General features: G+C 53.3%; 1 protein-coding gene across 3 annotated transcripts; it reads left to right on the top strand.

Moving 5' to 3' along the window:
* Positions 1–10,949: 10,949 nt before the first annotated feature.
* TMEM270 (transmembrane protein 270) lies at positions 10,950–13,877 on the top strand. Of its 3 annotated transcripts, none has more exons than XM_037504500.1 (3): positions 10,950–11,517; positions 12,998–13,432; positions 13,582–13,877. In XM_037504500.1, exons 1-3 carry the CDS (start codon positions 11,479–11,481, stop codon positions 13,858–13,860), a joined length of 753 nt encoding a protein of 250 aa, XP_037360397.1. In that variant the 5' UTR covers positions 10,950–11,478; the 3' UTR covers positions 13,861–13,877. The 3 variants fall into 3 exon arrangements, with proteins under 3 accessions (XP_037360397.1, XP_037360398.1, XP_037360396.1); XM_037504501.2 differs by lacking the exon at positions 10,950–11,517 and adding an exon at positions 11,564–11,703 and having other exon boundaries at positions 13,729–13,877; XM_037504499.2 differs by lacking the exon at positions 10,950–11,517 and adding an exon at positions 11,565–11,703.
* Positions 13,878–23,981: the final 10,104 nt, after the last annotated feature.

Raw genomic sequence — 23,981 nt, 5'->3', positions numbered from 1 at the left:
TCATATCTCTAGTGTTGAGCAAGTAATTCCAGAACTGGTTAAGATTATATTCCCAGGAGGGGTTGAAACTGCAATTAAGTTAGGTATGAACTCTCAACTTGGTGATGTGGGCTCACTACAAGTGACTCCATTGTGGGCCTTGTCTCGTTTAAGCAGCTGTTTAGGAACTCGAAGACGCAGGGCTTGAATAATTGAGAGTCCATGGCATGGAGTGGCACCCGGGCTTCTGCCTGAGCTGTTGGCTTCATGGTGGCATCATTCACAGCAGGGTAAGCCCAGAAGGAGAGAAGTAGGTTTGGGATGAAGAGGAATACTAGCAGCTGGGGATGTTGAGTTTGCAGTGTCTATGTGAAGATGTCAAGGATCTGTTTGAGGGCCTCCCCTGGTGGCAAAGCAGTTGAGCGCTGGGCTGCGAAGCTGCCCGCAGCCTCTGCAGCGCCGGTTCAATCCCCGGCCACCGGCGAGGGTCCCACATGGCGCGCAGACCTCTCCTGCCGCCCGCTGCTCCCCTCAGCAGTGTGCTTCGGTCCTTCTGCCTGCTCTGCTCCCCACTCTGGCTCTGGTGAATTCTCTCACCCTCCCGCGCTTCTGACTGTACCCAGTGCTTCTATAAATAAATAAATAAATCTTTAAAAAAAAAAAAAAAAAAAGAATCTGTTTGATACCAAAATCTTGAGCCCAGGAGAGGTCAGGCTGGAGATGGACTCAGGGTCATGGGTAAGACTAGTGGCGACTGGGGCAACTGGTGCTCGTAAGAATTGCATAGAGTGGGAATGTTACAGGGCAGGGAGAGGGGTACCTTAGAACCCCCAAACCTGCCTGTTCTAAATAGGTTCTGCCACCTACCACATCAACACAAAACATATAAGACTTTAATGGAAAGGAACTTTAATACAATTAATAAACAATACAGAAAAGACAAAGAATATAATTTTTAAATCAAGCACCCACAGTTACCCATCCCCTCATGGGTAAAAGTCCACCCAAATGGGATTGGCCCAGAGCAAGGCCCAAAAGCCTGCCACAAGTCTAAAGCACTATCCAGTGGGGATCCACAGAAAAGGATCAGAAACAACCAGACAAGTCTGGGAGGAAAAGAGCAAAATCAAAATCAAGATAAAAGCTGCCATTGTCACCTCCCCACGGGTCTCTCACCCACATCTGTGTCACCCAGTCCAGGACCAAGAAGCAAGTACAGTTTCTTCACATGTCTCTCTGCTCCATGTGCCTCCTCCAGGTCTCCTTCTGGCTCCATCCTGCTTCCTTCCTTCTCCAGTCTCCTCTCCAGCTTTTCTTCCTTGCTCAGCAAGACCATCCTTTTGGGTGGGGCAGGGAACCTGGAACCTCCCCTTTTCCTGGGCATCACCCTGATACAGGAAGAGAGAGAGAAGAGAAGAGGACTGAGGATCCCACTTGGGGACCTCCTACACTTCAGGGCAGAAGCGGATTGTCTAGGAGTAGTGGAGAAATCCCAGGGGAAGTTGGTAAGAATGCCAAGAACAGAGAGTTTGCAAAAGGTGGGGGATGGCCAATTCTACTCCATAGCACTGAGAGGCGGTGTAAAATGAGGCTTAGTGAGCACTGGGTATAGGGACATGGAGGTTTTTGGTGGCTGAGATCAAGTCTGCCAGTGTACACCAGCTGCTGAGGCTGCCTTTTCCCATTTTAGACTAAGGTCCCAGCCCCATTTGATGTAAGCGTAGCCATGTCGCTGAATTGGCCAGTAGAATGTGGGTGGGGATAAAGTGCTCCATTTCCAATCCTAAATTATAAATACTTCCTATGGGATCCCCTTGGAGTGGGCTCCAAGCACTCAGAGGAGAGCTGGGCTACAAGATGACAGTGCGTAGAACCCTAAATAATTGCCAGGAGCACCCTCCCAACTAATATGCGCTGGACAGTAACATAGACCAGACACAAACTTTCATTGAGTTGAGCCACTGAGATTTTAGGACTTGTCTATTCCAATGGCTATTATTATTACCTTTTATTAATACAGTGACCTGGGCAAAAGAGGTTTTGGAGACTAGAGGAAAAGGAGGAAATCTAGGTTTCAGCAGCCACCAGCCAAGATCTAGTCCCAAATCTGCCTCAGTCCAAAGGTGCCCAGGGATCATGTTGTGAGCTCTTTGTGTTCATCTATAAACAACAGGCCACAGGCACAGCAGAGAAATGTGGAGGCTACTAAAGGCAGCAGAGACTGGGCAGTGTAATCTAGGGCTTGGTTATGCCACCAGGGACCCAGGTTCTTGTTATCTTCCTTCTCTGCCACCTTTTGCCTGAGAGCCTTTGTCCTCATGTCTGTCACCTCATCGTGGCCGATGCACTTCAACAGGAAGAAGGGGAAAGGGCAGATCTTAGCTGTGTGGAGAGTAGTTCAGGTACACGGCAAGTTCCAAGGCTGTCACAATTACTCAGGAAACAGAGCAGCTGCAGCTGCATGGAGGGCCCGCTGGGAGCTGATAGGTTGTGGTGTTGCAGTGGGCACAGGAGAGAGACTTCCCTTCCTCCTGGTTTCCCTCCTGCCCTGGAAGCTGCTCCTTCCTGTCTTCTTGGTGGCCGCCCCTTCCACCCCCTCTCATCTATCTGTAAGTGGATGAGAGCCCCAGGGCTCAGTCGTTGGCCCTCTTTTCTCCACCAACACCCACTTCCTAGGTGATTTCATCTAGTCCCGTGGTTTCAACTACTATTTATATGCCCATGATTCCCCAGTGGGTGACTCCGGGTCTGACTCCCCTGAACTCTGGACTCTTGTACCTGACATTTCCCTGTAGAGGCCACAAGCCTCTCCCTGGCAACATGCCCAAACACCTCAGGCTCTGAAGGCAAACACCCCTCCTTGGCCTTGCATCTGGGCAGATGCCCTGAACCAGCCCTGAACCACTGCACACCCAGGGGCTCCCATCCCACATTCTGTCCCTCAGCAAATCCTGTGGCGTGGCCCTCCACCTGTGTCACCTGGTCCCACCCACCTCCCGTCACCCAGACCCCTGCAGTGGCCTCCTTACTGTCCTCTCTTTGGCCATTTTCCACACAGTAGCCAGAGGTAGTATTATTGTTTTAAAACATTTTATGTAAAATTTCAAACACACACAAAAGAAGAGATTAGTATAATAACCCCCATGTATTTGTTCGTCACTCAGCTTTTTACAAAGCGCTCTAATGGGCTTGATTAAAAGATTCATGAGTTGGGCAGCATCCCATCTAGTTAATTAATAGAAGGGCACTGCCTCATCACTCTGTTTTGATAGTTAACAAAACATGCCCAACCAGAACGATGTTTTCACAGTTTTCATTTGATGAATTTGCCCTCTGGCTTAAAACCTGAAATCCAAATTCCTTACCAACCTCGTGACTAACTTCTCTGGTCCTGTCCTCACTCCATTATCCTGGCCTCTGCAGTTCTGAACATGCCATGGTTGCCTCAGGGCCTTTGCATTGCTTTTTTTTGAGGGAGGCGGAGAACAGGTGGCTCTTCCTTCAGATCTTTGCTTGACTAGCATGTTCTCAGCCTTCCGGTATTCACCACCCAGGATGAACAGGTGCTAGCATTTTGTCATTATTGCTTCAGAGTACTGAAAGTAATTTCATTGCAGATGAAACTGACATTCCCTTTGACTTCCTTCCTCCTCCATCTGCTGCCTCAGGGTAGCAGCTATCACCTTGAGTAGGTAGGGACCTTCTAGATCTTGTTTTTGTATTTTACTATGGAGAGTAGGCATCAAGAACAACACATAATTTTGTTAATAGACCTGAGAAGCTTTCTATAAATTGTTTCAATTTATAGTCACGACTCGGAAACTTTTCTTTTCCACTTAGCACAGTTTTTGGAGATCTTTAATGCCTCTCTGTCACTCATTTTAACCACTGCTTAGTCATCCCTTACACGGACACACCCAGTTCATTAATCCATCCCCTTCTGAGAGGTAAAAACATTGCCCCCAGTGGTCCTGCACATGTTTCTTCATTCACAAGTGGATGTTTCTGGAAGGAATGCTTTCCAAACTAGGGTTTGCCACCCATTAGGGGTTAGTGAAACCAATTCGGTCAGTTGTGAAATAACATGACTAGAAAATAAAGAATCCCATTGCACACAGAAAGGTAATTAGTGTTGCTGGCGTCTTGTTTCAGTTTCACATGTGTGTAAGGGGTGGCTTGTGTAATACTTTTCACACCACAGCTCTCGGGCCTGAGAACCAGCTTGGAGCTGCCTGGACAGCCCCTGTCTGAGGCTCTGCTGCCCCGGGGACTTATTAGCACAGGTGTATTGTCAGACTTTTTTGTTTTTTTGCAAATGACTATGAGATAGTATCTTCTGGTGGTTTTAATTTGCATTTCCCTCGATTACTAATGAGGTTGAATCTCTTTTCATAGTCATTGGCTCTTGGGACTTCCTCTTCATGAATTGCCTTGGCCTAAGTGTTTATCAGGTCACATGACTTTGATCTTGTGTATCTTTATATTTATAGGAATTCCTTAGATATTCTGTATCTTCTGGATGCTGGTCCTTGCATGGTGACACAGGTTGCAAACATTTCTCCCAGCCTGTCACTGCTTTTTAGCTTTGATGGTGGAGACGCTACCCCAGATTCAGCAAGTAGGAGTTTACCTGTGACTTGGGCTGCGGCAGTGGCTGTGGGGAGGTGGGGACAGAGGGCAGATGGCCCGTGACTATTGGGGTTGATTAAGTGGCTGTGGAACTTCTTTCAATAACATGGTCTCATTGGTCAAGTGAAGGGGCGCTGAGAAATGTTTATTTTTTCCCCCTTTAATGAAAATTGGGTATATTTGTATATTTGTATATTACAACTTGATATTTCCATATGCATAAATATTGTGACATGATCACCAGAATCCAGCTACTTAGCCTATCTGTCACCTCTACACAGTTACCATTTGTGTGTGTTGAGATTAAGATCTTTCCTCTTAGCAAATTTCAAGTATACGGTATGGTTAGCTCCTGTTAGCATGCTGTGCATGACGCCCCCATAACTCCTTCTTCTTGTATCATGCTCATGTTGTACTCAGACCAGCAACACTCTATCTCCCCCACACCCAGCCTCTGACAACCACCATCTTACTGTCTCTGAGCATTTCACCTTTTGGGTTCCTCAATTGCAGTCATGCGGGATTTCCCTTTCTTTTTTCTTTTTTTAAAGATTTATTTATTTATTTATACAAGCACTGGGTACAGTCAGAAGCGCGGGAGGGCAGAGGCTGTGGATTGCTTCATAGTGCAGTGCTTAACCCCTTGAGCCACCAGGGAGGCCTGGGGATTTCTCTTTCTGTGTCTTGCTTATTTCTTTAGCTTAAGGTCCTCCAGCTCCATCTGTGCTGTTGCAAATGGCAGGATTTCTTCTCCACAAAATGTTGAATGATTTTTTTTCAATTTATGATTTTTTAAAGTTTATTTTATATATTTTTACATCATTTTTCATTTTTGCACAATGTATGCATTTTCATCTTGGTTATCGTTGCTATAAAATTCCCACCCCCCTTGTTTTGATCCTACTCCCTTCTCTGCCCCTCTGTAGTGTGTCTCCGGTTTATAGTTGCCTAATGATTTTGATGGTTGAATGATTTTTTAAAAAGATTTTTTTATTTATGCATACAAGAACTGGGGTAAAGGCCAAAGTACAGGGGGTGAGAGGATTCACCAGAGACAGAGTGGGGAGCAGAACAGGCAGACTGACTGAAATACACTGCTGAGGGGAGCAGTGGGTGAGGCAGGAGAGGTCTGCTGTGCCATGTGGGTTAGCTCCCTTGCCAGCATTGAACTCTTGCTGCAGTGGCTGCAGACTGCTTCATAGTGTGAGACAACCCCTTGTGCCACCAGGGAGGCCCCAGGTTGAATGATTTTCTATTGTGTAGACATATACCACATGTGGGAATGTAAATTAGTGCAGTCATTATGGAAAACAGGGGTTCTCTTCCCAGAGTTAAGCCAAGGACCCCAATCTCTGAACAACGCCTCTCCAAAATGACTTCAGCTACCACGTGACCCAGCAAGCTGTACTTCTGGTATAGATCCAGTGGATCAGATTGATTGAAATCAAGATTACGGAGTGATCTGCTCTTTCAGAAACACCGTTCATGACAGGCAAGGCATGGAAACCTCCTACAGACTTCCATGGATGGAGGGACATTTTCTTTTTTCTTTAAAGATTTATTTATTTATGCACACAAGAACTGGGGTACAGGCCAGAGGTGTGGGAGGGTGAGAGGATTCACCAGAGACAGAGTGGGGAACAGAACAGGTAGACTGACAAAACACACTGCTGAGGGGAGCAGTGGGTGAGACAGGAGAGGTCTGCCGTGCCATGTGGGTATCTCCCTGGCCAGCTGGGAATCAAATTGGTGCTGTAGAGGCTGTAGACAGCTTCACAGTGCTGCACTCAACCTCCTGCGCCACCAGGGAGGCCCAGGATGGAGGGACAGTTTCTGTAGGACACAAGAGGCTGGTAGAGAAAAGAGCAAGTACAGAAGCAGAGGTTGAGGATGGGGGTGGGTGGGGCTGGGGAGAATATCCTAGAGAGAGGGCTAGGTGAGCCTGCAGGAGACAACGAATGCCAAAAATTTTTTCTTCATTGCTGTCTTTTCATATGTTGGTGATTTTTGTATCTTGCTGGTGGCTGGCATTTATGCATTTTTGGTCCATTTATCCAAACTCTTATTAAGGGAGGGAATAATGTTTTCCAATAATGGGATGGTTTGGCAACTTTATATCCTCTTTTATAATCCTCAAAGCATTTTTATTATGTGTTAAACATTTTAAAAATTAATTTCAAGGTAGCAATGATCCTTCTTTAGAGTTGGCAGTTTTTATTGATTTTTTTTTTTTTAATTTCAAAAAACTTCAAGGTCTAATCTTGGGCTCATGAATTACCTGCAAGCAGTTTCGTTGAACTTAGTATTTCCTCACATTACTTTATGAATCAATAAAAATTGTGCGGGGAGGTTACTGTTGTTTTGCAAATTTGCACATATTTTAAAGCAATCTTGCCTGTAGCTTATTTTGTTTTAAAAAATTCTTGAGTTCCTGTTCAACCACAAATGCTGACTTCACTTACCCACCAGCCCCCAGGCTTTGGTGTGGGACCCGGTACTGCTGAAGGCACCCCACAAGCACATTAAACCTACTCCTACCCACTCTGCACCTAACAGATTCCACAAAGTACATCCCAGATTTATAGGTGAGGAAAGTTGGGGGGGCAGGAGTAGGGGATAAGGGGTGGGGGGCGTGGGGATAGATTTTCATTTCTAGAGGTCAGTTCAAAGCCAAATCTGTCTAACTCAGAAATCTTTTCCCCTGACCGGGATAAATTCAGTCCGTTTTTAATCACTTCTGCATTTCAGTGACTTCAATAAAATCACTTTTAGTAAGAAAATGTAAGGTCCAGTGTAGGGTAAAGAAAATGTCAGGCTTTTCTGCCCTTCCGCCATCAGGATAGATGATGGATCCTTGTCCTGGATGCATGCCTGATGGCGGGCACCTGGAATAGGGTGTGGGCATAGGTAGATGGGATTCAGCTGAGCTAAGACTGTGCTTTTAAGGGCGGCGTCACGGGGACGCCAGCAGCAGCAGTAGAAGCCGAAGCAGAAGCCGAAAGAGAAGCCGAGAAGCAGCAGAACGAACGCTAGAGAGCCCAGATAGAGTGAAGACTTGCTGGGGGCTGGGAGGCTGGCAGGCCTGCCAGCCTCCCAGCCCCCCAGCCAGCACCCCTGCCTGCCATATGCCTGGTGAACCCCAAATAAAAAACCTGCAAAACTACTGAGGACTCTGACTGCTCCTTTACCCGGTCTGCATGGGATCAGAAAACCTGCACTGTGGCCAGTCCTGCCCTTTACATCCAGTAAGCACAAAGGCATACTTACCATTTTTTTTGTGTGTGTGTACTTCTGGAAAAAGATGAAATTTGAAAAACAGTGAAATTTTAACCTTGGAACATGTAAAGAAGGGAGAATATTGGTTCTCACCCAAAGCTTTCTCAGTGATTTTTGCCTCCAGCAACTCAGACCTGACGGACCTGCATTCGGCGAGCTCCTCGGCACACAACATTGTCGTCCCAGGGAAACTGGCCTCCCACAACACTGTTGTCCCAGGGAAACTGGCCTCCCGGGTTGAGAAGACGACAAAACAAGCAACTAAAAACTTTTCCACCAATTTGCTCAGAGCGCACAGGTGCGCCGGCCCTCGCTCGCCGGTGTCTGCTGCCCCCTGGCGGTGGCGCTGCGTCCCCGCACCCGTGGAAGCGCGCACCTGAGAGCTCTGGTGCGCGGTGGGGGCACGTCTAGGCGGGGCTGGAGAGGGGATTCTCCGCAGAGAAGGGACGGGGAATTGCGCCCCTGGCGTTGGGGAGCGCAGAGACCACCGATAATTGGGTTATCCCGTCTGGTCCTCCCTGCTACCTTAAGAACAGGATGGCGCCAGGGTAGGGAGGTAGCACCTCTATGCCCTAGAACCTAGGTGTTGGGTAGTAAAGAGAAGGGGGTGGGGGGCTTCCCGCAGCAGTTCCTGCTGCCCTCCTGCCAAACTGGGCAGATAGGGATCATTAATTCATTGGATAAATATTTATGGAGCTTCCACTATGCACCCAGCACTATTTTAGACGTGGGACACCTTAGTGAACAAGATTCATGGTTTCATATGAGGGAGTGTATCAAGGTTCTGGCCCCTGGGACTGCGAGGTTGGGGCTGCTAGTTAGGGGGAGGTCTTGAGTTGATTTCACTCTTCAGGGAAGACCTCTAATCTGTCACTAGACTTCCAGCCTATGAGTCCCTCTGTGGTCTGGGTAGCCACAGAGCCAGAAACCTTGTTGAAATCTAGCTTGGGGACCAAGATGAGGGCTCTGGTGGGGTGGGGGCAGCTGATCGAAGCTGAAAGGACACAGGTGCAGCAACCTAATGGGGCTGGAGAGGTACCCTGGGCAGTGAGACAGAGTGAGGTCTCTGTGACTCTCCAGCTCCTGCCTACACCACAGGCTCCAGGGAGTTTGGTCAACAAGAAGTGGAGGATTATCAACTCAGACTAAGTGACAGTTGAATTCTGGGTACAGTGCTGTCAGGAGATGTTGGGTGGGGGGTGGGCAAACGAAATAAGGGAGAAAAGAGAGGAGGGAAATAAATTGCAATCCTAGTTTCAGCCCCCACCAGCTAGCTCCCTTCCCCCAACCGGGCAGCATCACCACCCTAGTCTTCTGAGGGGGGTCTCTGGGCCCTGCCTTGCTTTAGTTTCTTCCTCTGTTGGGAGAAAATTCTCCACAGGTCTTTCGTATGTCTGCACCTGAGCGAACTGTTCTTTGTTCTGGACGGTCCCTCCGAGGCTTCCCCCTGATATGGATAGTGTCTCCCCCTGGAGTCAAGTGCAGGCATGTTCCAACGCGATGGTGATAACTGTCTCTCAACAGCAAAGGGCAGATGGGCTTACTGCCTATTGTAAAAGATTTGGGTTCCCTAAGCTCAGCATTTCTCTTCTGTAACCCTCTGGCCCTCTTTATATCACCCGGTGGGATTTGAGACTCAAGGAACCAATGCAAGCCACTTTTGCTCTGGCTTCCTGCTGGTGTAAGGAGTAATAAATTATCCGTATTTCTGATCCAGGAGACTTGTGGCCTCCAAGAAACTCTGGCCAGCTGGCTAGTTGCTGTGCAAGTAGGGTAGTTGTAGACCTTTCATAGTTTTGACAGCTGCACATTCTGCACATTTCTAGCAATTTGTCCCCTTCTTGTCATTTCCAGCATCACAGTCCCAAGTCCAGGCTCCCAGCCTCTTGTGCCTGGCGGGCTTATTGTGGGTTCCTAGCGGATCCCTCCAGATCCCTTATTCCTGCTCCCCCTCCCCCAGTCTAGCTTCCTCATGCAACTGTAGGGACAACTAAAAAACCCACCGTGATCTCCAGGGGCATTGCCGCTTCAGTTCTGCAGTGGCCCTGTGGTTTATTCTTTTTTAAAGATTTATTTTTATTTATTTATTTATGTGTACAAGAACTGGGGTACAGGCCAGAGTGTGGGGGGTGAGAGGATTCACCAGAGACAGAGTGGGGAATAGAATAGGCAGGTCGACAGAAATACACTGCTGAGGGGAGCAGCAGGGGAGACAGGAGGTCTGCCGCGCCTTGTGTGGGTCAGCTCCCTGGCCGGGGATTGAACTGATGCCGCAGTGGCTGGCAATAGCTTGGTAGTGCTGAAACTTAACCCCTGCTCCACAGGGCCAGCTCCTGTGGTTTTACGAAACATCCCGTGACCCCGTTCCCTTGCTGACCTTACCACCCACCTGTGCTCTTCCCACGCCCCACTTTGTGTTGCAGTAATACTGAATTGTTTGAGTCATGCTGTTCCTTTTTGCCTGGCATCACCCACCATTTCACTTTCTTTTCTGGAAGATTCCTTCCTGTCTTTCAAAACTCACCTCAAGGAGGTGTCGGCACCCTCATGGTGCCCTGTGCTATGCAGTGCAGGAGACATAGAGGATGGGTGCGAGGGGCAAGGGCAGAGGGAAGGGACTTCACAAGCTCCACCCCCCAAACCCCGGCTTTTGTGGGGGGTGGGGACAAGGGGAGGTTGCACAGGACTACCCTGGGCAAAGGTCATGCTTGACACTCCAGGGACATGGCAGGCTGCCATGTGCAGTTGGGCAGGTTGTATGCTGGACAAGGGTGCCTGGTCGAGGCAGTGGGTGAGGACTGAAATCATTCCGTCTGCAAGTCCGTGGGAGACAGCCCTTTTTCCAGTCTGCCCAGAGGGGTCTTCTCCTTGCCGAACCCTGCACTGACAGCGACCTGTCCACAGAGGGTGTGCTGTGGAAGTGTATCCATTTCTGAAAGGGGTGAAAGCCTCCTGGACCCTCTGCTAGCACCCAGTCAGGAGAGCCATTGGGAAACGCTGTGACCCAGATTCTGAATTCTAGAGTTCACGGCCTTTGACCCGACACACACGGCTCCAGCCACCTCTCCACGGTGCTCCAGGCAGCCTGTGGCCTCTCAAGGCCCCGAGGGGGTTAGCACAGCAAATTGCCCTCCTTCCCTCAGAAGCTGCCTTTGTCCAGATGCTCTAGGCCTTCTCTCCCCGCCCTCTGACCTCCTGTCAGGACCCACTGGGAAGTCACTAAGATGTGAGGCTAAGGTCACGCCGTGGTCCTCTGCCTTGTGACGGGGGACCAACTTTTTAACAAAATGCAAGAGCCAGTGGGGAAGGGACTTGGCTGGACTCTCAGGGTTGGGCAGCAGAGGCTTCTGTCAGCCTCCAAACATGGTGTCACCTGTGGGCTAGGGACAAAGGTTTCAACTCATCAATAGCTTTTGCTCCTTTGGGAGCTGGCAAGGAGTGGGGCAGGATGGCACCGAACACCCTCTGTCTCACCCCTACACTTGCCAGTCCAGCTGCTAGCTGCAGGCTCCTCGGGCTCCTGCTGCTTGACAGGTGGGAGGCTGGTAGACTTAATGTCCCTAGGACCAGTCTCCAACCAGGAAGGGACAGGACATGGAAGACACCCCATTTTTTGTACAGGGAAGCAGGCAGGTAAGGGGGGGTCTCTTGGGCAACTAGGTCCCCATGGTAACTTAGCCCCCACCCTGCGGTATCTGTGAGGTCACCCTGCCTCTCCCAGCTGGGGGAGGGGAGGGAGGCCCAGACATGGAGGCCGTCCCTCTGGTCAGATCTGGCCTCTTGGGGTTTCTGCTGCTGGTAGCAAAACTCTCAGTGCTGGTGAGGAGGATTGGGGGGCAGTGGGGCAGGGACCACACTCCTGGTCCTTCACAGCTATGTCCAAGCTGCTGGACCCCACCACTCTGTCCCCACCAGTGGAACTGGGTGACTGCCCACCTCCTGCCAGCTCCCCGCGCCAAGGCCCTGGGCTTTATTCTGGGGGCGGGGGGTCACTGTGGGTTAAGCACCTGTCCCATCTGTCATTTAAAGATAGGTAAGTGCTAAAGATTGGGGCCACATTTCCAAAACGCAGCTCGGCAGTGGGCCTAGTTATGAGAAGAGGGTTCCCTGGAACTGCGGCCGTGGCATAGGAGGAGAAAGAACACGGTCTGGTAGAGAGAGATGCAGTAGGGTTTGAATCTTGACTTTTCTACTCTTTAGCTGTGTGATTTTGGGCAAATGACTCCACCTCTCTGAGCTTCTGTTTCCTCTTCCATAACCAGTCTTGTGGGACCATGTGGGGTATGCTAAGTTTCTCTCCTCTCTGATCTCAACGCTGTGAGCAGGGGACCAGCCCCTGTTCTTCCTAACTCCATCCCAGCCTCGCTCCTACTTGGCCCCCAGGGCCCCTGCCTTTCCAGCACCTCTACTGTCTCGGCTCTGCTGATCCAGCCCATGGGGGGCATTGCACAGCCAACCCCAGGGGGCTACTTGCCTTCCATACCCAACCCTGAAGGCTCCAGCTGACAGACTCAAGTGGAGCTTTCTGGTGTATCACCTCGTCTGCCACCTCCTCCTCTCCCAGCGCGGGGAGGCTCATTATCCACCCTGTCACTCAAGACAGAAACCTGGCATCGGGGGTCCCTCCCTGGTGTTCACCCCTCTCAATTGGTCAGTTGTTAATCCCACCTCTGCCCCTAGTGGTGCTGCTTTTGCCGCAGCTGCCCTTGGGACACTAAGAGCTGGGGTGGGGGAAAGCCCTGATTCTTGGGAGAATTGGATTCAAATCCTACAGGATTAGAGGGATGAGGGGGTGGTCACTCCTTAGATGATGATGATGATGATGATGATGATGATGATGATGATGATGATGAGAAATCAGCCTCCTTTGGACTGGAGTACCGTTAAGCATCATTTAAAACCAAAGGAAAGGAACCCCAAAATAATATGAAATGCCTTCTGAAGCTCCCTCTTCTTAAGAATGGAGTCCTGAGACTAGGACAGAGAAAGACCATTGTGGGGGGAAACAGACCTGGAGAAGAGGCAGCCCCTGCAGTCTGCAGCCAGCTTGGCCCACAGGAAAACTGTCCCAGTGGGGGGTGATGTTGACAAGTGCCTCTTCCTCTTCCTGCAGCTGGTCCAGAACCGGGTCCATCTCTACAATTTCCTGCTCCTGAAAATCATCCTCTTCAACCACTGGCTGTCGGGGTTGGCCCAGGAGGCCCAGGGGTCCTGTGGCTGCCAGTCCCACCCAGCCCCGGGCCTCTCAGCCTGCCCTGTGGGCCGGGCTCTCCGGGCTGGGCTGATGCTGATCGAGGTCCCTTTGTGGCTGCTACTGCAGGGGCTGAGGCTGGTGTGGGCAGCCGTGCTGGGCTGTGCTAGGGCCCTGGGCCTGGCCCCGCAGCGGCCTGGTGCCTCGGGGTGGCTGGGGCTGTCCGAGGCTACATGGACAGACCTGCTTCTGTCGTGTCTGCACAGCCTGATGCTGGCGGCCTTGCTGCTGCTGCTGCTGGCCTGGAGACTGTGCCGGAAAGCCCATCGCTATAGCCTGGGCTGGCTGCCCTGCAAGGTGGGTGGCCTGGGCCCAGGCTGGCCAGGTGAGGGCAGGTCTGGACATGGGCTTGGCCAAGGCCAGACTGGGGGGATCAGATGATGGAGTGGGGGTGGGCCCCAGTTCCCAGGCGGTGCAGCCTCTGTCTGTCTGCTTGCCGGCCCCAGGTCCTGCTGGAGAATCGTGTGGTACTAGAGCTGCTGGTGCTGCTGAAGCACCTATACTGGTGGGTGGAGAGCACCACTGTGCTTACCTCCTGGCACCTGGCCTATCTCGTCACCTGGGCCACCTGCCTTGCCTCTCACCTTCTGCAGACTGCCTTTGAGCACACGGCCCAGCTGGCCCAGGATCAGGAGGCTGAGCCCCAGGATGCCTCCTCACTCTCGGAGCCCTCAGCCCCTGAGGCTGAGCAGGTCCTAACACAGCATGGGACCTTTGGAGAATAAATATGTCCCCATCTGCCTCTCCATGTCTGGCCTGGCTTGGGTCTCATTCTCCATCCCTCTTCCCTGCTGGGCTGAGCTGTGAGTGTATGTGCATGTGCATGTGCGTGCATGTGTGATGGCATATGTGTATGTGTCCATCTGTGTGCATGTGTGTTCATGCATGGGTGTGTGTGCCCTAGGGCTGCCCCTGGGAAGAAATCACATTCTATGAACACCTGATAAGTGCCAGGTAACAGCCATCTCAGACACTTTATAGCTATAGTTTTATTTAATCTCATAGCAGCACAGGCAGCAGGTTTGATGAACTCTTCCAGATGAGAAAATCGAGCAGCCTTGGGAGGTTGAATATTCCCAAGGTCATGGAATAAGTCAGGGGAAGAACCAGTACTGGACCCTAATTTTTTTTTCATAGAACCCCTACAATCCTCTGTTTTGGTTTTTTTTTTTTTTAAAGATTTATTTATACAAGCACCGGGGTACAGTCCAGAGGCGTGGGAGGGTGAGAGAATTCACCAGAGACAGAGCAGGGAGCAGAACAGGCAGAAGGACCGAAATACACTGCTGAGGGGAGCAGTGGGTGACAGGAGAGGTCTGCTGCGCCATGTGGAATCTCCCTGGCTGGCTGGGAATCAAACTGGTGCTGCAGAGGTTGCGGATAGCTTCACAGCGCTGCGCTCAACCCTTTGCATCACCGGGGAGGCCCTGTTTTTTTTTTTTTTTTTTTTTTTAAGATTTATTTATTTATGCATACAAGAGCTGGGATGCAGGCCAGAGGTGTGGGACATGAGAGGATTCATCAGAGACAGAGTGGGGAGCAGAATAGGTGGATTGACTGAAATACACTGCTGAGGGGAGCAGTGGGGGAGACAGGAGAGGTCTTCTGCACTATGTGAGTCACCTACCTGACCAGGGATTGAACTCTGCTGCAGTAGTGCCACCAGGGAGGCCCCTCCCCCACTGCAGTCTCTGGATCCATGCCCCTGGTTCTCAGAATTGTTGGTGCCCAGGGCTTTAGGGTAGTTAGAGACTGTAGCCTCTGGGGGGTGCCAGGGCCTCACTTTTCAGAGATTTAGAAAATACTTTTGAGAATTTACTTCTGAGTCAGTCTGTAGGAAGCCCATCCATTCATTTTCACATGTAACTATTCACTTTCCCACCCATCCCATCCATCTACTCACTATTCACTCATCCATCCATCCATCCATCCATCCATCCATCCATCCATCCATCCATCCGTTCACCCATCTACCCCCCTCCTCCCTTCCTCACCTCAGCTTATGCACCCACCCATCTACCCATCTGTCAGTATCTACCCACTTACCAAAAATCCATCCACAGACCCACCCATCCATCCGCCCATCCATCCGCCCATCCATCCATCCATCCATCCATCCATCCATCCATCCATCCATCCATCCACCCATCTATCTATCCACCCACCCATCCATCTGCCCATCCATCCATCCATCCATCCATCCACCCACCCGCCTGTCCATCTGTCTGTCCATCCTTTCATCCGTCTGTCCATCCATCCATCCATCCATCCATCCATCCATCCATCCATCCATCTCCTCCAGGGAGAGGGAAACCCCTCATGTCTCAATCCCCAGAGCACTGCTGAGGGAGCAGCTGATGTGGCAGCCATGCAAGCTGAGGTTGCAGTGGGCCAGACCCAGACATTGCCCTTAGGCGAATGATTCTAGGAAAGGATCATTCTCTCACAGAATCACCCTCCCAAGCCCAAGGGTGGCACGCATATAGGAAGAGGTTCCGAGTGCTCTGTCCAACTTGCTCCTCTCTGACCCTCCACATGCTGTCCCACCTCACCTGCCACATCCCCGGGACCTGGGGTGGAGACCTTACATGACTGGGTGAACCCAGGAAGAAGGCACAAGGGCCAGAGATGGGGCAAAGAGGTCACTGGTCCAGACTTCAAGGGAGAGAGCCTAGACCTGGGTGATGGGGTGGGGCCAGGGGCCAGGAGACAGCTGGGCTTAGGACCCTACTTTCCTGAGAGTACCCAAACAGTTGGTTCCCAAATTGCTGACTGCTGGTGGTAGGGAGACTGTAGTTTTGAAAAGGCCTAGTCCCTACTTCCCACGTGAGGAACTTTGTAAGGAACACTCTTTGTGGTTATGCCTTGGGCTAAATGCCCACTCACAAGACACACTGGTGAGAGGAGCCCTCAAACGCTTGGAGGCAGGGTAGGGCTGGAAACAGACCAGGAGTAGTTCCTTTGGGCTGGGGTAGCTGGGAAGGCTTCCTGTAGGAAGGGTCCTTTGAAGTGGGCTTGAAAGAGAGGAATACACAGCAGCGCAGGGGAAGCTCACTCCAGATGTGCCCTTTGTTGGGCTTCTACCTTCACTGGACCTGGTTTCCCTTGCTGCTGTTGCTGATCTGCGCCCTGGAAGGGCCCCAGGCTGGATTGTGGGGCACCTGAGTGCACCCTGGAGGTGTCCAGGCTGGGGAGGTGGGGCAGGACTGAGCAGGGGAGGTGTGTGAGAGGTGATGGGTCTCTCACCATGAGTTCAAGACCCGAGAAGGCCAGGACTGGGCGCAGACACTCTGGTTCTGTGACTGACCTATCTCTCTCTGTGATTATGAATGAGGCTCTGTCCCCTCTGGGTCTCTGTTTCTGTGTGTGTGCTACATGGGATGATTATGTGACCCCCAATGAGACAGTCAGCATTCGATGGGCCCCAATGTCCTGAATGCCCACGTTACGAGGCGATCTCGGCCTGGAAGGAATAGACAGGGTCTTTACCAAGACCTGGCTTTTTGAAGTTTAAGTCTCCAGGCTTTGAACTTAACTCTCCAAGGGTCTGGTATCCTGGGACTGAGACTTGGGAGAAAGACAGGAGGGCAAGAATCTGCCCTTAGCTGCCTCTTGAACTCAGCAGACTAGAAACTGTGGCGGGGTCAGAAAACCTTGGATTTGACCCACCCCTGGACCCACAACTTCCTGACTGTGTGACCTTGGGTAAGTTCTTCAATCCTGTGAACCTCAGATTCCCTGTGAACAGCACCTCAGCACCCCAGTCGTCACAGGGGTGTCATGGGTCTGCGTGTCGGCAGTGCCTGCCTTGGGCATGGTGCTGGGAACCTCAGTTCTCTCTCCCAGGGCTGAGCCTTCTCAGGGGGCTCTAGAGACCCTGTCCTGAGGCCGAGGGTGAGGGCAGTCAATCAGTCTGTCTCAGGACTGTGAGTGTGGAGGGCCCCTGGACTGCTGGAGGAAAACAAGTGGGGGGCGGTGGGGGGGCCGCGGGCAGGGTGGGGGGAGCTGGCTGGCGGGCTGGCCAGCAGCTCCACGCAATCTGTCTGCTATGCAGTCCCGGGCCTGGCCTGTATTTATTTATGCTGAGCGTGTATTTATATCAGCCCCTTTCTCATTAATAGGGCAGGAAATGGCTGGAATTGTTACATACCTGGCGGCCCAGGGGTCCCACTCGGCCAAGACACACAGGCCCTGGCCGCCCCGCCACAGTTGCGAGGGGCCCCCTCCTCAGTCCCGGCCCCAGTCCCTGGCCTTTCACTGACCCCCTTGCCTAGAGCCCACCTCCACCTCACCTCGCCCTCAGCTCACAACCCTGGGATGGGGGCATTTTCAGGTCTCTCCCTCTCCCCCAGCGCCAGACCCCATGCTAACTCCAGGACAGACAGGAGGGGCTGTCACAGTGAGGCTCAGAGAATGGGGGAGACCCCAGGTGTAGGGTGAGAAATCAGGGTCCCCTGACTTGGGGATAGGATCCTGGGATCTTGGGAAGGGGGTCTGGGCAGAGAAGGAAGAGAGGTTGAGGGTGTTCCCTGGGGCTCTGCTCCCCACCCAACTGAGCTACATGTATGCTTGGGTAGACCCTGTAGCTGCTCCACATGGGACCCCCGTGGTGGGGATCTGTTTGCTACCCAACAGAGACCCAGTGGGGTGAGGGCGGTGGGACTCACCCCTGTCCTGCCTTCTCGGCCTTCATGGCTGAAGGAGGCTTCCCTGCTCCGGCCAGCAGCCCCCTCCCCGCCCTCACGCTGCACTCTGAACCCAGCCAGTATCTCTCTCCAGGCCCCAGCTTTGGGCAGGGCCTCAGGTGGGGCTGCCAGAGCTGAGAGGCGTGGCCCCCTCCCCAGAGCACTTGCCTGACATAACCTATTAGTGTTTCTCGCCTCAGCCCACTCCCCCAGCCAGCCTCCCCACCCAGGCCAGACAGTGCGGGTCCTGCAGTCCATCTCCTGGGCTGCTGTGCCAGAACAGGCCTGGCAGGAGCTTGTGGGATGCCCAGCAGCCTCAGAGGGTGGCTGTGCCTGTTCACCCCTTCCCTCAACTGGGGCCCAGGGGCTGCTTTGCACCCAAAGGCCTCTTCTAAGCTAGGCCTCCTGGCAGCTACCCATGGCCAGGCAGTCTGACCTCTGACGTCTGCCTGCTGCAGCCACATGCCCTCCTGGTTGAGAGGATTGCTGGGCCACGGCACAGACATGAGGATGAAGCTTAGAGAGTGTGGGGCGTTCCTGAGGTCCTGCCCTTGGTCTCATCCCTGAACTCTGTCATGCTCAGGTCTGGAGGAGCTGACCTCTGGCAGCTCCTGACATTGAGAAGGGGCTGCTGGAGACTTTTGGTTGGTTCCCTAGGCTGGAGACCCCTGGGTGGTGGGAGGGTTTGCTGTCGAGGTCTCTAGGCTCCTGGGGCAGCCCTCCTACATCTGGGGCAGATGCACTGTATGGGGAGGGAGGGCAGCTCCTCTGGGCTTTCCCTCGCCCACAACAACAGTTCAACTACCAGCCTGCAGAGCCCCCAGTTGGAGACCAAGTCTGGGCCAGGGGCTGAGACCTGACGTCCCTCCAGCCTTGGCTGACCCAGCTGTGTGACTCTAGACAGAGCTGGCATCTCTGGGAACTGCCCATCTATGAGAAGATGCCCCCCAGGAACTGTGGGACACCAGGGTGGTAAGGGACTCGCACAGCAAACTTCAGCTTGGTGACCGAGTGTCTAGGTGGTTGGCCCCAGTCCTCTGCCTATTTGGGTTCCTGACCCCCAATTCTCAGGTGCAATAGCATCATCTGGAGTAGGGGAGGTTGCATGGGAGGCTCCCAGGGTAAGGCTGCCTCTTTCAAGATTCTTCTAGGGCTGGACCATGTCTCCCTACCCTGGGGACCTTGAAGGTCATGGCAGCCCCTCCTCCCACTGCTTGGTCAAGGATGTCCAAGTTGCCTAATGATATGGGGCTGACAGCATCTGTGTGAGGGTGGGAAGAGGTAGGCAATGGCCCCAGAGCACCCCATCCTCCTGAAGATACCTGTGGTTTGAGGGGCTGGATCCTCTGCTTTCCCTGGGGTCCTGCCTGTCCTTGTCTGTGTGACCTGGGCAGGTTCCTGGGCTCTGTTCCTGCTGTGCACTGAGACTTGAGTCTTGACCTCTACAGTTTCTGAATTGGGGGCTTTTGTGAGCCCTGAGTCCCTTTGGGCCTCGGGGCCACTGGGCTGAGGGTTGGGCTGCTAGGAAGGGAGTGATAGGAGAGGTCCCTTGGCCCAGCCCCCAGAACCCCAGCTCCTTAAGCCCCAGCTCCCTGGGCCAAGTGCTGAAGCTGAGCCCTACAGCCACTCCAGCTCAGACCGCACACATCTGGAGCTATGTCCCACCCCCACTCCAGGCCCACATCTGGAGCCCAAAGCCTGCTAGCTGGCTCAACACGGAGCATCTGGGCCTGAAGTGCCTGCTCCCAGGTTAATGCAGCCCATCTGGACCCCTGGCTGCTGCTCCACCCCGTCTCCACAGTGGAATGCTGGCTGCACATCTGGAGGCCTGGAACCCTGAGGAGCCCTGCCTCAGTCTGTGCCCTGCTGGGTCTAGAGTGGGTGCCATCTGGGGTTCCCTGCCCTGAGGTGGGGGTCCTGTGTTCAGAGGGCTCGCCCTTCCTCTTTGAATGATGCAGCTCACAGGGCTTCTCCTGGGGCTGCCTTGGGAATAGCTTAGTATTGACATAATCTGGACACATGTCCCCTGCCAGGAGTGGTGACAGCTGTCACTCTGCACTAACTCACTCTGCAGTCTCCTGGCATGGCTTGAAAGAGCCTCTGGGGCCCCCAGTGTCGTCTGCCTGCTCACCCCCTCAGGGGGTGCCTAGACACTGCAGGATGGGCCATCAGCTGTGGGGACTGTGCTGGGTCCCTGTCACGAGCCCACCTCACACGACGCGCCTGGCTGTCATTTCCCGGGAACACTTCCTTGTCGGCCCCCTTTCTCCTCCAATATCCTTGCTTGGCAAGAGGGGGCTAGATGTCTCCCCAGAGGCCTCAGACTCAGAGATGAGAGCCTGGAGGAGCAGGTCACCCGAGGGAACGGGGGCTGGCATGTGGGAAAGCCCACCTCAGGGGCAAGGGGCTGCTGGGGAGGGAGGCGGGTCTGGCTTGGAGGAAACGTCTGTGCCGTGGGAACTGTCCAGCAGCAGCTGGCCTGTCCTGCCCTAGTTGCCCTTGTGGACCCTGCCCTGTTGATCTCCCTGGGGGCCTGGGACCCCAACAAGAGGCAGTGTGTGGGAGTCTGAAGCCACTCTCCTGTGGCAATGAGCTGCCTGTCACAGAGGGATCCAAGCTGGGGGGCTTCTTACTGCCAGGAAGACAGAAGCTGTTCTCACAAGAATCCCAAAGCCGTGTTGGACAAACTCCTAGCGGTCGGATTCTCGGATTCCGAGCTCTTGCCGTCTCCCATTCTGAACTCCCAATGACATGGGGTAGAGGCCGCATTCAGCATGCAGGCCGTGGAGGAGGCAGGGGAGAAGGGCCCTGGGAATGCAGGGGCCCCAGCTGCCTGTCCGGGGCTGAGAGCTGTGCTGCCTTCCTGCCCAGTATGTCCTCAGCCCTGGAACTGGCCCAACCTCCGAGGCCTGGGGTATGAGCACAGAGCCCAGCGATTCTGCATCCTGTGGCCAAACTTTATCAGAGAATCACTGGCCCCAATTGAAAGAAATCCTTTATGGCTGTAGCCTCCAGTCTGGAGGCCCCAGAGCAACAGGCAATTTCAACCACAGAGCTTCATGCCGCCTTCTGCACCTCCTTACCCTTGGAAAATTTGAGTCAACAAACATGCAAGACGGAGACACAAATAAAAAATAATGAGGACTAGCATTTATTGAGTATTCACTATGGGTTAGATAGTGATCTGAAGGCTTTACTGTGTTAACTCTTTCGTGCCTCCCTGAGACGGAGATGTATTGTTTTCATGAACCCATTTTACAGATGGGGAACCTGCTGCCTGAGGACCACTCAGCTGCTGGGTGGCAGAGCTGGGATTCAGTCTGGCTCCGAAGAGGGTCCTCCGCCATTGCTCCTCCCTGCCTGTCTGTCATCGGGGTAGATGGGGAGACAGAGAACAGAGGAGGAGAGGGACAGAGGGAGGAGAGTGGGATGGTGCTCAGGCCCAGGGGAGTGATGCTGCATTCTTGTCCCAGTTCAGGAGGAGCAGCAGGGACTGCTAAGTACATGGGCCATCCTGTCCTGGCTCCCCCAGGCCTTCAGGTAAGGTGTCCGGGCATGGAAAGGCAGCCCCAGCCCCTGCCTGCAGTCTTTTTTTTTAACAGACTTATTTATTTACGTATACAAGAACTGGTGTACAGGCCAGAGGTGTGGGATGTGTGTGAGAGGATTCACCAGAGACAGAGCGGGGAACAGAATAGGCAGATCTACTGAAATACACTGCTGAGGGGAGCAGCAGGTGAGGCAGGAGAGGTCTGCTGTGCCATATGGGTCACCTCCCTGGCCAGGGATTGAATTCGTGCTGCAGTGGCTGTGGACAGCCTCATAGGTTGCGTCTCAACCCCTTGTGCCACCAGGGAGGCCCCCCCACCTGCTGTCTTGACAAGATTTCCCCGGAGACAGATGGCATTTTCTGAGTCCCCTGGCCAGGGCCAGAGCCACTCTCCCGCTGTGCCTCGTCCTCTGGGGACACACCTGGACTGAGGCAGTGGCCCTGTTGGGGTGGTCACTGAGCTTCCAGGGTGGTACTGGCTGTCCTCATGAGTGGGCATGTGTGCATGCCGCTCCCCTCTACCCCGCCCGAGGAACCAAGGAGGAGGAGAGGACATCCTGCACAGTGGCATGGTCCTTGGACTGCTCCTCCAGATGCCTGCCCCACAGGTGCCTTCGAGCCATGTTTCCCACCATGCAGAGGCCCTGCCCATCCCAGCCACCCTCAGTGGGCCCTCCCTCTGTTCCAGGCTCAGAACTTCACCATGATGTGCCACTTCACTTAATCCCCACGACCATGGAAGGAAGCTGTCAATTTCATTCCTATTTACAGATAAGGAAACTGAGGCTTTGGGAAGATAAATCACTCATCCATGCAGCCGATAAAGGATGCAGACCTGTCTGAACCCCCTCTCTGAGCCGCTCATTCCCACCTCTGCCAAGAGGACCTGGAAGAAATCTCTCCCCTTCCCCCCAACTGGGCTAGGGCCAGTCTTCCCAGAACCGCACCTCCCCGTTGCCCCCATTCCCTAGCTGGGATGGTTTCAACTGGGCTCAGCCTGGCCTTTGGGCACTGGCCAAAGGCCAAGGTGGAAAACAATGGAGTGAAAGGAGCGGAAACCCTCTTGGAAGTGAAGGGGGAGGCAGTCCAGTCCAGGAAGCTGGGGTTCCTAGACAGGCTGGGTCCTGGGGTCCACGAGCTCGGGCAGTGACGGGGGCTCTAGGGGGCCCAGATCACACTTTCTGTGTGCATTTGAGCTATTGCCCAGGGAGACTGGGGCCGGGAGGGCTGACCCAAGTCCTGTCCTGTGGTCTTAGGGGTCTTGCCTCTCCCTGGGGTCCCAGCCTGAGGAGAAAGTGGAGGAGGTTCCTGGTAAGACTCAGATTAACTTGTCTCTATACTGTTGTGTTTGTCAAGAAGAGGAAGCTGCTGGTTCCACCCTGACAGCACCTCCACCTCTGGGAAGACAGGGAGAATAGGGAGGAAGGGAGAGGGGCCCAGGGCCCTTGGCCTGCACAGAAGGCCTAGCTGCCCCCACAGGCTCACCAGGTGGACTTCCTGTGGTCCCTCCTGGCTGCTCACCTGGGGTACTGTCCTCTGGCATTTATTGTTATTTAGGTTTCACAAAGTGCCTTGAGTTACAGAATGGGAAGCTAATAACTAGGGAGAAGAGGGAACTCTTCTGTTACCACATGCCAAGGCCCCAGTACCCAGACCACCTGGTCTGGTCCATCCTGGACCCCATGACCAGGCCTCTCTGGGCCTCAATGCTCTGGTAGGAGGGACCCAGCTTAAGTGCCCTGAACACTTGTGATCCTGCAGCCTTGCTCAGGGTCTGGCCCACTCAGGGCACTCACCCTGACCCCCAGATGGGAGGGTCCAGTTCTGGTCTAGGTATCTAGACTGGTTGGAGTTTCTGGGTGTGACTCTGGGCTGGGCTCTGTCAGCTGTCTGAGGGGCACCGTGGCTGGGGGCTCTGCCTTTAGCTCCAGACCTCAGGGTGGGCATTTCTTGTCCTCTCAGAGTTGCCGTCCTGTGGGTCTTGCTGCTGGGCCATCATGGGCACCGTTATTGTGGCCTCCCCAGGTTCTAGCCCTGGGAGGGCCTCTCACCATTCAAGTCTAGGGAAGGAAATAATCACCAACATGTGCTCTGGGTTGTGGGGGTCTGTCTGCTTCCTAGGTCTGCCTGGGGGCCCAGCTTCCCCTCTGGGGCCTTGCTCTTGTTGAGCTTTGGAAGCCCTCACTCCACACCCTAGTAGATGCCTCCTTGGTGTCAGGCCCTGGGCTAGGAGCAGAGGTTCTTGCTTGGGGTGGGTCATGGTTATGCTTGGGGTGAGTAGGTTTTGGTGACTTAGATTACTCACTGTTGGTCTCTGCCTCAGTTTTCCCTTGAAGAATGGGTTGGCCTTGAGTTGTTAACGGAGCTTGTTAGCTCTTGCTTTGGTGTAACCCACCTGTCAGCCTTTGCCTCTAAGGCGCCCCACTTTCCCATACTCCTGATAACTAAAATACCGAGGAAACACCCCCAGACCAAGATAACCATGACCATGAGGTCAGTCAGGCTAATGGGGCCCCAGATGAGAGTCAGGTGACCGTACCAGGACATGGGCTGAGCATGCGCCCTGCCTTCTGAGGAAAAGCACAACCGCCATCCCCATGCAGATACCCGT

This window comes from Talpa occidentalis, unplaced genomic scaffold (genome assembly GCF_014898055.3).
Source record: "Talpa occidentalis isolate TD23 unplaced genomic scaffold, MPIMG_talOcc4v2.1 talOcc4.12, whole genome shotgun sequence".
Classification (NCBI taxonomy): domain Eukaryota; kingdom Metazoa; phylum Chordata; class Mammalia; order Eulipotyphla; family Talpidae; genus Talpa; species Talpa occidentalis.
Note: the sequence above shows the minus strand (reverse complement) of the source record. Positions and strands in the feature narration are given on the sequence as shown.

What these genes read in the sequence shown, in the direction of transcription:
- TMEM270 (XM_037504499.2), top strand. Translation starts at nt 11,632, where the DNA reads ATGGAGGCCGTCCCTCTGGTCAGATCTGGCCTCTTGGGGTTTCTGCTG. An exon ending in TAGCAAAACTCTCAGTGCTG is followed by an intron (nt 11,704 to 12,997) that starts GTGAGGAGGATT and finishes CTCTTCCTGCAG; the next exon opens with CTGGTCCAGAACCGGGTCCA. An exon ending in TGGGCTGGCTGCCCTGCAAG is followed by an intron (nt 13,433 to 13,581) that starts GTGGGTGGCCTG and finishes TGCCGGCCCCAG; the next exon opens with GTCCTGCTGGAGAATCGTGT.